The following is a 14,334-nucleotide window of genomic DNA, read 5'->3' on the forward strand; positions in this document are numbered from 1 at the left end:
CAAATTTTAGTGTAAGAAATAACACAAATATTTTATGGCCTTGCAGCATCAGAGCCCCATTCATTGTTATAGAGCAAACTGGGATGACATTGCACATTTTAAGGTTCTCCCTTTGGCTTCTTACTTTAGAGGAGAGTGCTGCACTTTCACAAATATTCACCAGTTTTTTTTCTGGGGCACAGGAATAACAAATGTGAATTCTTAAAAAGGGTTGGATTCTCCTTTAAATGCACAACACATGATTATAATATGGTGTTCCATTATCAAAGCATCTGGAAAAATAACAGGCTAAAATTATACAAATTAAAGGTACTATAGAAGCCTATTGGGGAATATTAAGATAATCATGTAAACTTGAAAATGAAAATGTAATTCCATGACAGCAATGTATTTTTTCACAGGTATTCTGGGATTACACTGGACTTTACTCAAATTCATCAAGTGTGATGAATTTGAGCAGAGCAGCAGAAGCAGTCAGCATGACATTTCCAGTGATGGATGAGTGAAGCTGATAGAGTGAAAGAAGAAGAAAAGAGGAGGGACTGTGAACAGAGTGATCTGGAGTAGATCAATAAAATACTGTCTGATAATATTACAGTACATGTCCATATTGTTTATCCTATGATGCTATTCTTTAAAGAAATTTCATTAGATTAAATGTTCTTCTGTTGGCCTGATATTCAGTTCAGAGTCGTGAAGACATTTACTTGGCCCTGTAGTGGGTCCATGACAGTTCAGTTAGACCAGCACATATTATTATGGTCTGGATTTAAATGTAGATTTCTCATCTAAACATTAAATCTGTGAACTCTACTCCTGCATAGTGTAACAAAAATAGATCTCAAGATTAGTGATGCTATTTATGCCCAATTCATTCCCCCTCTATGTCATTTAAATTCAAAATAGTAACATCAGATAATTTTTGCCTCTTTTTATGTGGCAGTAGTAAAGATTTGTCATCTTCAAAATCTGTTGTGTTGTGGTTTCAGAATGATGGAGACAGAGAACAATTAGATTCAAAATATGATGCAGGTTTAGGATGATTTTTTTCCTGGGCAACTATCATGTTTTTCCCAAATGATGTACAAATGGCTTGATACAGTAAACAGTGCATGTAGCTGTAAATGTGATGAATCTTCTTTGTCCAGTACCTTCCATTGAGCATTTTGATTGGCTGTTAAACACAACAGGAAACAGTAACAAATTGCATCTTTATACCTCAACTACACACATAAACAAACCCTTGACACAATAAAAAGTTTATATAAGTACAATTTTTATAATCTTCAGATATATTTTCATTCTATCAACTAATTTTGATATGCAGGTTCTGACTAATGTTCGTGTGTAAGTTGCTTGCTGAACTAATCATGAAATTGCAAACTGCTCTTACAACCTCCCCAGAGCAGTTATGTCCTTTTACCTTTGTACTTTTTGTTCTGTTAAGATAGAGTAGCCATACCGCAACTAACTGCAAGTGAAAAACATCTTCAGACTAATGCCTTCATTGACCATGTGTTAACACGAAAAATATTTTGCTAGCAGTATGAAATAGTTCATCAGTGTTATTACCTTTATTTCATCAGTAGAGATGAAATCCAGATATCCAGTACCTACATATGACAATGACGTTGAAAGGTTTTGAAGTGTTTACAGAGAAACAATACAAGGAAGAATTTTTTTTCCTACATGACAGTCACTTGAGGTCTTTTGTCTCATGAGTTGTTGGATTTGTGTCTCTATTTGTGTCTTGTATTGTGAAGCTGATTACTGACCAGCTAGTTACAGTGAAGAGTATTGCAATTATTTAATAAAAAATTATTAAAAAACTGTCTTCAAGCAAGTTGTGTTGTCCACAGGTGCTTGTGTGATTGTAGATGTTAACACAAAAAAAATGACAAAGTCCAGTAATCCATTCTGTAAAAGAGCCAAATATGTATTTGAACACTTAATGGGGAAGAAAAACATTGCTATTTGCATATTCCCCAGTTTATCTCAGACTAAACTGCTGTGGATTCAGGTTACAAAGAGGACTTGAATCCCATATTCAGAATGTAACAAATAATTGGGATGAAAAGTTATTTTCAAAAGTCCAGCACGGGAAATGGGAACACAATACAATAACAAGTCTAAACAAATGAACGCAAGACAAATTTAGCATATAAAAAATGATTCTGAAAGCCTGCCAACATTCTGGTAATTTCCTCCCGACACCAGTGATTGTGCTTAGACCTTGAGTGAACACCAGCAAATACAGCCTGAGAGAGAGAGAGAGAGAGAGAGAGAGAGAGAGAGAGAGAGAGACAGGATGCTCTGCAGGCCAGCAGCTATTCTCAACACAGGGTGAGGCACAGTGTACACACGAGTTTACTTAAGTGTTAGGAAAATCAAATTGTTCACTGCACATATACAACACACTGTGTGTAGATTAATGGCCAAATAATAAAAGATTTTCTAGGAAATTATGTCCATGTTCAATTTTTTTTTTTTTTTTGCTTAGGTTAACAACCACTGCTGAAGGCTGATGTATGCATGAGACACCCTATGTATGTTCATTGGTGTCTTCTTAGGATTGGTTGTTTCAGACGCAGCTCACTGCTTCCAGAGATGATTGGCATCTGGTTGTCCATGTGGAAACGCACCAGGTGACCAACACTCAGAAACACCTGATCACGGGTCCGGACCTGTTCATACAGAAAACAGACTTATGTACTGAGGCCATTCTCCTCTCCTTATGCATTCAAAATCCAACAGCACACCTTTACCTGTCCGTGAGGATCGACCAGCAGTAGGTGCCGCACGGTGGCTCCTTCCATCCCACTGAGTACATACTGACCAGAGGCAGAGCTGCTCTCTCTGACCAGGAAATCCCCACTACAGCTGAGGAGTGACTCTGCCTGCTTTCTTCCTAACCTGGGATGAAGGACACAAAGTTACTGAGAAAGGAAGAGGGAGATATACATTAGCAGACAGACACATTAAAGTTGGGAATTAATCGATAGTGAAGGCCCAGGGATGTTGATCACCCACCTGCTATGGAACCAGCCTTCCTCCTGGATCAGGTCCCGGATCAGTGACTCAGAGAGAGGAGTACACTGTTCAGCACTGACCCCAGATCTCACTGAGTCTGAAGGAGAAACAACAGAGGAAGAATAACAGGATTGTACTATGGTTTATTTTACTATTGTGCTGCACTGAATCTTTAAATGTAATGTTAAATAAACAGGTTGAATTACACTAAAAATTACTTTTAAATTAGCTTCAGATTTTAAAACTTAAATAACTTTAAACTGACAGTCGAGGTGTTTTAATGGCTAATAAATCTATAATAGAGCAAACAGTATGTTGACTGAAGTAAACAAGTTAACTGAACCCAGTTGAGTATGTTGTTGTTGTTTTTTATTCAAATGTAGTTGCTGCAGGATATAGGTGACGGCTCTATTCACAGGTCAGTAATTCAGTCCAGGCTCATTTATTCTGGTTTCTTTTCTGTTGTTCAAATTAATATTCCACTTTGGTTTAAACCACTTAATTGAAACCAGGTTTTAATTGAAATCATGTGGCACCGATGGGAATAAATTTGAATCTGGTTTAATAATTTCAAGTTTGCATGAACTGAAATTATACTCTAATCTCAAAACTATACTACTGCGCAGAATGCTTATGCATAAAGACATAAACAGTATATTATGGCTTGGACTGGGAGTGCATTGAAGATTTCTTACCTGCAGGTGGAGCTGGAGTTTCCTTTGTGATGGAGCAGTTCTCATACAGTGAAACAGGCCGAGGCAAAGAAACCTGCAACAGCGCTAGATGAGTCATACACACAAAGACAGACATTTTTGCATGTGTGTGTGTGTGTGTGTGTGTGTGTGTGTGTGTGTGTGTGTGTGTGTGTGTGTGTGTGTGTGTGTGTGTGTGTGTGTGTGTGTGTGTGTGTGTGTGTGTGTCCATCCGGAGCCAGTAATGGCCTAAGGGTTAGAGATATGTGCTCTTGACAGGAAAGTCATGGACTCAATTCCCAGACTGGCACAATGATTCTGGGAGGTGAGTGAGAAACGCTTGTGCCTTCCCTATTACCAATCACTGAGGTGCCCTTGAGCAAGGCACGTGAAGCTCAACTGCCTCTGCTCAGCAGGCGACAGATAAAATGATGTTGTACAGGGAAGCTCCAAGGTGCAATTGTGCGAACATTTGTGCTCATCGAACTTATCTTGGATAAAGAGAGAGTATGAAAAGTATGTGTCTGTCTATATCATATTTAATTATAATGATATGATTATGAATTTCTTTTAAAATGTAAAATTATCTTCTCTTCTGGTTGTCATGGAAGTTCACTACTGAAATATAATGCCACACATATGAAACCATTGTAACATTTACAACAGCACAGTGAAGACACAGTTGGCTGTACTAAAATATATGCACACATTCAAGGACTCAGGCTAAGGACCTAATGGCATTGGCTCATACAGACTAAGAATTAGGCCACAACACAAGGGCCATCTTGCTTGTTGTGTCTGAATCTTTCAACCATATCTAATGGCCTTCCTCAGTAGATGGAGTTGCTCAGTTGCGATCATTATATAATAGCAGCATCAGAAGTTTCAACCAGGACAGAACAACAGCAGCCACACAAATAAAACATGACTAAAAACCAGGGGGCAATGCATGAAGGCTCAGTTGAGCTAAGAACAAAGAAAGTTACAAAACAATTCTCAATGTTAAGAAATTTCAAATGAACTAAAAACAAAGACAGTTAGTTAAAGAATCAGTTACCATAGAGTTTACAATAGATCTGATTTCATGAAACCAAGTTCCCTCAGAAAAGAAAAACAGAAAACCTGAACTTCAGTCTTAGTTTCTTCACAAGGTCATTGCTTAAAAGACATTCATCAAGCCAATCACCAAGATATTGAAAGCAGGTAACAACGTCTATTTTCTCCCTCTGAGTTGTCACAATAGAGCATATAATACAATATATTATCTATGCTAATGTTAATACATTATGTCTTTATTGTATTTGGTGTTAGTGCTACAATTAACTCTTACCCCCTTTATGTCAGCATCTTGTTTGTTCTCCTCCCTTGCGATGCGCAGGTCTTCTATTCCACCAGGAGGTGGCTTCTTTCCTGGGATCACATTGTAGTAGTCACAGCGCTCACTGACTTCACCTTCTTGCTCGGCCTTCTGGTCCATGATCGTCTCCTCTGGGCTCCAGTTGGGACAGATTCTCACTGCTGATCTGTGACCAGAAAAGTTACATGATGTTAACCTCACTTCAAACAAACAAATACAAAAAAATACAGACACATTCTCAAATTACAGGCATAGATTGCTTTGAATTTGCTCAGTATGTCCACATTGAATTTCACATATAGTGCAAAGCAAATAGCTGCAACCAATGATTATTTTCATTTCTGAATAATTTGCCAATTATTTTGTCGACCAATCAATTTTTTTGTCTATAAATGTCAGAAAATAATGAAAAATGTGACATGTGACATGTTCAAATTGCTTGTTTGGTTCAACTAAGGACAAACCTCTAAACTATTCTATTTACTACCTATTTATCAACATATAGAGTTAGAGACCATGTAAAACCCCCATTTGAGAAGCTACAACCGGTGAGCGTTTGTGCTTGAAAATGACTCAATAATAAATAATCAATTAATTTTCAGGTTTACACAAATATAATGAATCTTGGATCAAACTCCAAAGGTTCAACATTTACATTTGAGAGAACTATGATGTTCTAAAAGCCAGTGAAAAGAATTATTGGCCGATGTAGAGTGAGACATTATTAAACTGCACTTCTGATCAGATGGGTTAAATATGCAGTACATTAAAATAGGATGTGTGGCACAGTGCTGTGTCACAGCAATAAGATGGCTGTTGTATACAGCAGGACAACCTGGGATTGGTGGAGAGGAGCGATGGCGTGTGGCTGAGAAGTTGGCGGAAACGAGTCTCAAAGGCCTGACCGATGCTGTTGATGACCTCGCAGGCCCGACCCCGGGGACACTCCAGGATGTGACACGCTGACAGCGAGAGAGAAAGGGAGATGTTTTGTCCGTAATAATGACAAGTACAGATTGTATCAGAAAGTCTAGCTCACTATAATGATTAATTTAGAGAGTCCTTTACCTCTCTGATTGGTGAGGTCCTTGGCAACGTAAGCGATGTAATCCGCCATGTCCTGTGAACAAATTGAGAGAAATATAATATGCTAAATGCTAATATATACATAGTGTATACATTGTTTAGGAAAAGCACAAGTAAAATTGAATCATAAAGTCAGAAAACCAACAGCAGCATCCTTTCAAGGTTTGTTAACATAGCTACTATTAACCACCATAAGTGTATTAAATTGAGCAAAGGTGGATTTTATTGCCTATAAATTCAACTTTCCATTTGTAAGAGCAGCAATGTTTCATTTTTTTCTTTCAAATGTTACTAATAGTCACCTTTCAGGTATCCTCTGTATTCCTCCACATGTCTGTGTATGTGGTCATTAATACAACTCCTGACAGTGCTGTTGTGTAGTTCAGTTTATAACCTGTACATCTGGTGGCCACTCAATTCATAATTTGAACATTTTTTCACATTTAATCATTGAAAACACAGCTGCCATTTTCAGTTAATGGTCATCAATGTGTATTCTCTGTCTAAATTAATTCACTCCCTATCAGCCGTTCTCTGATACTAATACAAGAGGCGAGTCGGCTGCATATGTTTCATCACAAAGCCTCTGTGGCAGATTGATTTAAATTCTCCCCGCTATCTTGCATGTGTCCAAGCCAACTGAGCGAGGCTTAGAGTACACTACAAGATTATTTTAGCTAATTAATAACAGCAAGCTATAAGCTTCTCCAGAGCAGTTCACCAGAGAGAAACTACCGTCCTGTTCTGTCTGATCTTAGACAGTGCAACCTCACAGTATCAAAATAGCAATGTATTTTTGTATTAACATTTAGTTTGAGTTGAAAAAGTGAGTTAATGGATTATGGCTTGACCTAGACAGCAGCTAATAACAGACATGGCTGTTCAGACAGTAACAGGGCGGCATTGATTTTTTTTCTTCTGCCTATTCATTATAGACATTCAGGCAACAGGAAGTTTTTCACTCAGGATGAATCACCCAAATTCTGTCATATGGAAATAATGCGGGCATGGTGGGACAGGGAAGGAAAATCAATAAGAGTTTATTAGTTCATTCAGACATGATGAGGTGTAAAGATAACCAGAGCGCATACCGGCTTTGATGGTTGTATGAAGTCACAAGACAGGCTTTCATGATCTGTTGCTTGTGCTTCATCCTAAGACCTAAGAGTGATCTACAGAGCCAACTTAGGAGTGGAATAGTTATTTGTGGAGTGTGAAGAATAAGTTACTAAGTAAATTTTAAGAGCTATGTGGTCATATGATTAATCACATGTATCTTACAATATGTTGTTTTATTTGTGTTCAATCCTTAAAATGCTTTTCCAGTTGAGGGCGTATGCTCACATCTGTTTCTACACTGCAGGCATCTAGAATCTACTCTTCAGACACCTTTGAGGCTCTCTTAACTATTTTTAAGTAGCCAGGAAATTTGATAAATGGCTCTTATTCAAATAGGAGTAAAAGTGAGCGATATTTATCTTTCACACTTTCATTTAAGTCAAAGATTTCACTTTTAGTGACTGACAAATATTGATCCTGACCTTGCAGCACCAACTACAAGCGTAGAGGGATCAAGAGAGGAAATAATTCAATCCTCCACAAATGGCAGCAAACCAAGCAATAATCAAACAAAATCAAATTACTCACTGTGTATGTGTGTGTGTGTGTGTGTGTGTGTGTGTGTGTGTGTGTGTGTGTTTGTGCACATACTACCCTTGTTTGTGTCCTTATCTTACCATGAACTTGTTTATACATGTTAAACATTTGACATTTAAGAATATGAACATACTGGGTCTCCTCCTGAGGCAAATGAAATGGCCTGCATGGGGTGGTGGGCAATCTTCTGAGGAAAAGAAGAGAGGAAGAAAAAATAAAAATGAAAACAGAGGCAGGGACGGTTTTCACTCCAAACCTCAATATTTCAGATATGTGACGATTATAATGTGGTTTAGCGTGCTGAAGCTGTCACCTGTAAGGAGGAGGCAGCGATCAGAGTCACACTGTCTGTGGAGACAGTGAGGATGATCCTGCTCCCAGAAAACTGCAGGTTGATTTGACCCAGAACAGCAGAGAGACCCTTATGTACAGGCTGATGAAGAGAAAAATCACAGTTATTCTTCTTGTGTTGATTGCATTGGTGTGTGTATGTGCATGTGCATGTGCATATGCATGTGCATGTGCATGTGCACGTGCGTGCATGTGTGTGTGTGTGTGTGTGTGTGTGTGTGGTGGACCTAAATCTGTTTACACAGTCATTCTTATGGAGACAAAAAAGCAAGTCCCAATACTGTAAAACATAAAATTTTAAGGTGATGACACGGTTCAGGGATTAGTGGTCGGTTGTTATGGTTAAGATCAGAGCACATCTGCAATCATATCCCTATTCATATCCAGTCATTATAATGTCTTGTGAAGACATGGACAGGGCTAAGGGTCAGGGACAGTGTGTGTGTGTGTGTGTGTGTGTGTGTGTGTGTGTACCATACCCTTTTACTTCTCACTGTTGTCTTGGCTGATGTCTTCTCACACAGTCTACTGATTGCCTCTCTGCACACACACACACACACACACACACACACACACACACACACACACACAGATTATAAACATGTTCACATACAGACCAAACAGAATGCTAACATGTGACTTGCATGTGATCAACAGTATACCAGGGAAATAAAATATGCTGTAAGAGTAGCACAGTTTTACAGTGGTGCAAAGAAACTCAGGGACTGTACGTTGGTACATTTTTGAGCTATTTGTACTGCGTCTGTACTGTGTCACAAGACAAATCTGAAAGGGCTTGACATGAGTTCTACAACACAAATCTAGGCCTACTATATTCTACGCATTAAAAAAAAATGTTATCTACTATTTATCTGTTTTGATATTTGTTGTTATAGTGTATTCATTGCAATTATTTTATCATCCCAACATTTTTTTATTGTTTTTGTCAACCTTCATTATTTTCTTCAAATTTAATCTAATTCATTATAAGTCTTAAATGTTTTTTTAACCTCTGTGCTTCATGTTCTATGTGGTGCTGCTTTCCTAACCATGTATCAGTGAGCCCTTTCCTGGTCAGATAAAACATACATATACATATACAAATATACATTAAAGCAGAGCTAGATTGAAAAAAAAAAAACAAACTGCAGTGACTGGCATACTTGTCTTCAGAGAGCTGTTGCTCATTGGGTCAGAGAGGTCAAAGAAGACAAACACCCACACACAGAGAAGTAACATCCCACTAGGCAGCAAGGCTTTTTTCCAGGAAATGCTTTTCTTCTCCTTGAAAACAAATTGTATGTAATGGATTTAGGCTTCTTTCTCTCTCTCTCTCTCTCTCTCTCTATCTCTGGGTCTCTCTCTGGGTCTCTCTCTCTCTCCTGCTCTCTCTCTCTCTCTCTCTCTCTCTCTTAATAAGTCTACGAGATATCATTAGGAGGAAATTCATCTAATTGGATTTTCTACCCCATCATTCAGCAGCGTTCTTGTGAACAGAGGTTGCTGTGTACATCAGTGTTTTGGCATCCTGCACTAGGATGTCAATATCAAATGATGAGGAGAAAGCCCCAGTTTATGAAACATGATACATTTAATTTGATTTCCCCCCTTTGAAACATTTTTGAAATAAGCCACACATGTCTTGATTGGCAAATATATGTTGAATGAATTCAGTAAGTCGGGGTAAAGAACTTTCGTCTTTTCTGTTTCCTCTTCTATGCAGAGGCGAAACATCAACTTATCCATGCATAGTTTATCCTGATATATCATATCAGTAGTTAGCTGTTCTTTCTCAGGTATCTGTGTGTGTGTGTGTGTGTGTGTGTGTGTGTGTGTGTGTGTGTGTGTGTGTGTATAGTGCAAGGACGTCCTACCGTGTGACTTGCATTCTCGTATCAAAGTCAAGGGTTCTCATGGACTTGGTCACCTCCACGCTGCCCATGTACTTTAAAACAGAACAAAACAGCAGTTATGCACCGATTGCAATATGAAATGACACCTCTAGGAGTGACTTTAGACAGAGTGCGGATGTACAGGGGGCAATGTGTCTGTCCCATTCCTCCTCAATCTAAATGTCCCCAACAGGACTGAAAGATAAATCTAACAGACTGAGATGATTAAATAGGAAAGGAAAGGAAAAAACTTATTATTTGCTGTCTCTCTTTTACTTTTTACTGATTTACCTCTGAATAGCTTTCTCCCTTCAAACCTCTGAAAATTATGTAGGAAAATGAGAGGAGGGGAAATTACTCTATAGTAGAGTTGAAGAGTTCATGACCTATGTACAGTACACATGCAACATGTAATGACAGATCATTGCATTTCGTTTTTAAGGGATCAAAAATCAATAAGCCTGGAGACCACTGAACTGCATTGTACTGTGCTGATAAATAGACTGAAACATTTTGTCAGCCATCAGCTGGAGTTTTAGTGAGATATGCTACACTGATTTTACAGCAAATTTTGTGGCCAAAGCTCTGCTAAATTTTTACACCATGGTATTGAAGGTGGATATTATGTCAGGCATAATTTTACAGTCAAGAATGGTCAAAACGTTCATATAATGCAACTCTGAGCATTCCCCAAGTTCTGTTAATTTATTCCCTGGTCCTACAGGGACTTGAGAAAACAAATCTCAATACAAAGAGGACAAAGATACAAGGTTGGAAAATTAATGATGATTATTTACATTCTCTCCAGTTTTAGATTTTTTGCGCTTCATTTTGTGCACAAACTGTAATGCAAACTATTTACTTTGGTCTGAAACTGCCACTATGCAGATGACAGCCAACTGTGTATCTGTAGAACCTGATGACATCAACAATCTAAACTGAACAGACTATTAAAAACTACACGAGGAGAATTAAAAAATAAAAGTGTACATTCAAAAATAGACATCAAATTAATTAAGGGCTTAAAATAGTGATACCAGGGTCAGTCTGCAGCAAAAACTTTAGAGATCATTTTAGATATGGCTTTTTTCCACAAGGCATATCTTTGTAATCAGTAAAAAAGACTGCAGCTTGTACAGAGTGCAGCTTGTTGAGTTTTTCCAAAATAAGTAAACAAGAGTAGGAGTCTGAAGCTATGCTAGTGGCTCTGTGAGGCTGTACCAATGCTAACGCCAGCATGTTAACATGCTAGCAATGTCAATGCTAACATACTGATGTTTGAATGTGATGTGAATTTATTTAGAAAGGTTTATTGCCAGTTTTGAAAGATCTTAATATTTTTAGCACCTTTATACAAAGGTGACTGTTTCTGGCTGGCTTAGGTGCTGGAGCATTGGTTGTATGAACAGTTGGGCTTATGGACCAAAACTGTGGAATAGCCTGTGCATAGTTATCCAATATGCAACTTCTGCACTTAAGGAATAGTTTTGGACATCCTAACATGTAATTGATTATAAAGATCTGAGGAGGGTGGACGATCGGTTAATGCAACCAGACAACGTTGATGCCTTGTGCTCAGATAAGCTTTGGCCAGTCACATTTTAACTCGTCATGAGCCTCAGCAGAGCAGACTCTATAGGCTGGACACAGGATGAGTAAGTCCATTTCTGGAGACCAGACTTAAATCAATACACGTGTGTGTGTATATGTGTGGGTGGGGTGAGTGGGCAGGAGAGTATGTATGTGTGTGCTTGTTTGTAGAGGACAATCAGACAGTCCGTTCTCATTTCCATCAGTGGACAGCTCACAGGCCCTGCTCCTAATCACCCATGCGGACACACCTCCGGTTCTAGGACAGCATGGGCTCTGCTGATACCGGATACATTCACACACATATGCACTCATACACACACACACACACACACACACACACACACACAGACAGACAGACACACACACACACACACAGACACAGACACACACACGCAAGCAGAGTAGATCTAGAGAGGAGCAGAGAGCCAGGATGAGTCACTACTGCCTACACAGGAAGCTCTATGTGAGAGGGAGGGGGTGAATGTACGAAAGTGAGTGTGATAGTGTGAATAGAGCACAGGGAGACAGGAGAGTGTTTTTGTGTGTGTGTGTGTGTGTGTGTGTGTGTGTGTGTGTGTGTGTGTGTGTGTGTGTGTGTGTGTGTGTATTGACACTGGTCGGAATTAAACTGCGTATCTCAACTCTGTGCTGGGACCCTGGATATGAGGTTAGCTGCACTTTCTTGCATAGTGTAAAGTGAAGAAGCTTTACACTGACGATGTTACACAATCAACATTAAATTGTAATGTTCATGCACATCAATAATTTTAACCAAATTGTCAAAGTAAAAAACACTAAGATTAGTCCGGCAAGGAAACTCCTTGCCTGTGTATTCATGCAGCGTTATTGGTTTATGTGTGTGATAGGTACCTTGATGTCATGGTGAACTGCTCTGTTTGCTGTCCCCAACTCTGTACAGTCATCTGCTGCAGAGGAAGTCTGCAAACAGCACAGAGCATCTCTGCTCAGTGAGCAGGGAGAACAGCCGGGGGTCCAGGGGAGGCTGGCCATCCGATGCAGAGTGATGGGTCTTTTTGTGCAGCGCAGAGCCGAGTGAGTGAGGTTCTGGCCAGTGGATAGGTGCACATTAAGGGAAGGTTGGCTACAAAATCTCTGATTAGGTCCTGATCCCCATTCTGTTCTGGACAATGGTCTGTCAGTGTGTCCATCAATGGTTCTCTCCCCAGCTGTGTTTCTCTGTCCCCTCAGGCCCCGCAGGGAAATTGGACTTTGCAATCGGATGTTGGCCACGCGGGGGATGAAGTCCCTCAGGGTGGACAGCCCATGGTGCAAGGGCGTCCCAGGATCCAGTTGGGCAAAATCAGAGTCTAAGTGAAGTTCACTCTTCAGGGGCAGCATTCTTTGGGGACAATCCTCTAGAGACGTCAGTGAATCGTTACGCAGACGACTGTATTTGGTGCGCTTCAGCATGCCTGTAGAAGATGGTGTCACAATCAGATATGCAGCACAGTGATTTCCATTATACTGATTATGTCTATAATGACTCCAATGGAGAAGGGCTACCTGGTAAGAGTCCTGTCTGTGATTTGAACCTGGGTAAGGTTTGCTCTCTCATAATCAGGAAACTGGACGAAGGAGAACACCGGGACAAAGTAAAGAAGAGAAGAGGAATACCTGCCAGGAATGAGATCACACACAGTTAAACACAGAAACAAAAGGTGAGACATAAAATGCATTGAGTTGATCATTTTGGTTGAACTGCTAATCATCTGATCTTTGGAAGACTATCTGCCGTACTGTGTCCTCAGATTATTAGATGGGATTCCTACTGTACATTACACCAGATTCAACTCACCTGCGTGGGACTGGGGATGTCCTGTGTAGTCTAAAGTCCAGTCTGCTCCGCTCTAGTCATGCTGAGTACAGTCCCATCCAACTGACCCATACACTTTCTCAGTCAGGTTTCCAGCTCTGCTTCACCTCCACATCAACTTTCCTCCCCTCTGCCTTTTCTTTCTGAGGCACAGCAGAATTGTGCAGCTTTTATGAATGAACTTTCTCTCCCTTTTTTTTTTTTATGAATGAGAGCCTCTCGCTCACTTCCTCTGTCTCTCTATGACGGTGCATGCAGATGAATGTGTGAATGGAGCGGAGGAGAGATTGACAGACGGCCCCTAAGGCTCTATCCCCCTCCCTCACCCATAAACTACCATCCAATCACAGGCGGGTAGGGTGACTCATGCTGTACACACACACACATACACACACACACACACACACACACACACACACGCACACACACACTTATACACTGAAGCAGAGCCAATACAGTACATGAGTGCTCTAATCTCCTCTTCTAACATCACTTGCACCTTGGAGATGCTGTTAAAGTGTGTTATTAAGACATTATTACCCACAAAAAGTGTTTTCACCTAATTCCAGAAAATGATGATTTAATATTTTAGTAAGTATAAGTAGTAATTGTAGAATTGCTCTGATTGACTTAATTTATACAACAAAAGATATTTCAGAGTCTAGCTAATTCATGTAATATTCAAATGACTGGCATGAACACTCAAGAGGAAGGGGATTTAACTGAAACATTTGCATTTCTGTTTGATTGTAATCAGAGCCATATGCTAGACGCCAGCCAGAGTGCTTTACATACTGTACCTATTCCTGATTAAAAGATTAATATCTCTCAACAACAGACAGC

General features: G+C 39.6%; 1 protein-coding gene across 1 annotated transcript; it reads right to left on the reverse strand.

The window, feature by feature from the left end:
- Nucleotides 1–608: 608 nt before the first annotated feature.
- LOC111661140 (SHC-transforming protein 1) lies at nucleotides 609–13,812 on the reverse strand. Its single transcript, XM_023414612.2, has 14 exons — nucleotides 13,474–13,812; nucleotides 13,182–13,292; nucleotides 12,528–13,090; nucleotides 10,047–10,117; nucleotides 8,652–8,712; nucleotides 8,135–8,254; nucleotides 7,955–8,008; nucleotides 6,148–6,199; nucleotides 5,915–6,041; nucleotides 5,053–5,245; nucleotides 3,726–3,798; nucleotides 3,031–3,127; nucleotides 2,766–2,913; nucleotides 609–2,684 (listed from the first exon to the last, which is right to left on the reverse strand). The coding sequence occupies exons 2-14, from the start codon at nucleotides 13,231–13,233 to the stop codon at nucleotides 2,553–2,555; spliced, it is 1,743 nt and encodes a 580-aa protein (XP_023270380.1). The 5' UTR covers nucleotides 13,234–13,292; nucleotides 13,474–13,812; the 3' UTR covers nucleotides 609–2,552.
- Between the last annotated feature and the right edge of the window lie 522 nt (nucleotides 13,813–14,334).

Source organism: Seriola lalandi, unplaced genomic scaffold (genome assembly GCF_002814215.2).
Source record: "Seriola lalandi dorsalis isolate HSWRI2012SDOR001 ecotype SW California unplaced genomic scaffold, Sedor1 jcf7180002054537, whole genome shotgun sequence".
Taxonomy (NCBI): Eukaryota; Metazoa; Chordata; class Actinopteri; order Carangiformes; family Carangidae; genus Seriola; species Seriola lalandi.

What these genes read in the sequence shown, in the direction of transcription:
- LOC111661140 (XM_023414612.2), bottom strand. Translation starts at nt 13,233, where the DNA reads ATGAGAGAGCAAACCTTACCCAGGTTCAAATCACAGACAGGACTCTTA. An exon ending in ACAGACAGGACTCTTACCAG is followed by an intron (nt 13,091 to 13,181) that starts GTAGCCCTTCTC and finishes CATCTTCTACAG; the next exon opens with GCATGCTGAAGCGCACCAAA. An exon ending in CAACAGTGAGAAGTAAAAGG is followed by an intron (nt 8,255 to 8,651) that starts GTATGGTACACA and finishes TCTCTTCATCAG; the next exon opens with CCTGTACATAAGGGTCTCTC.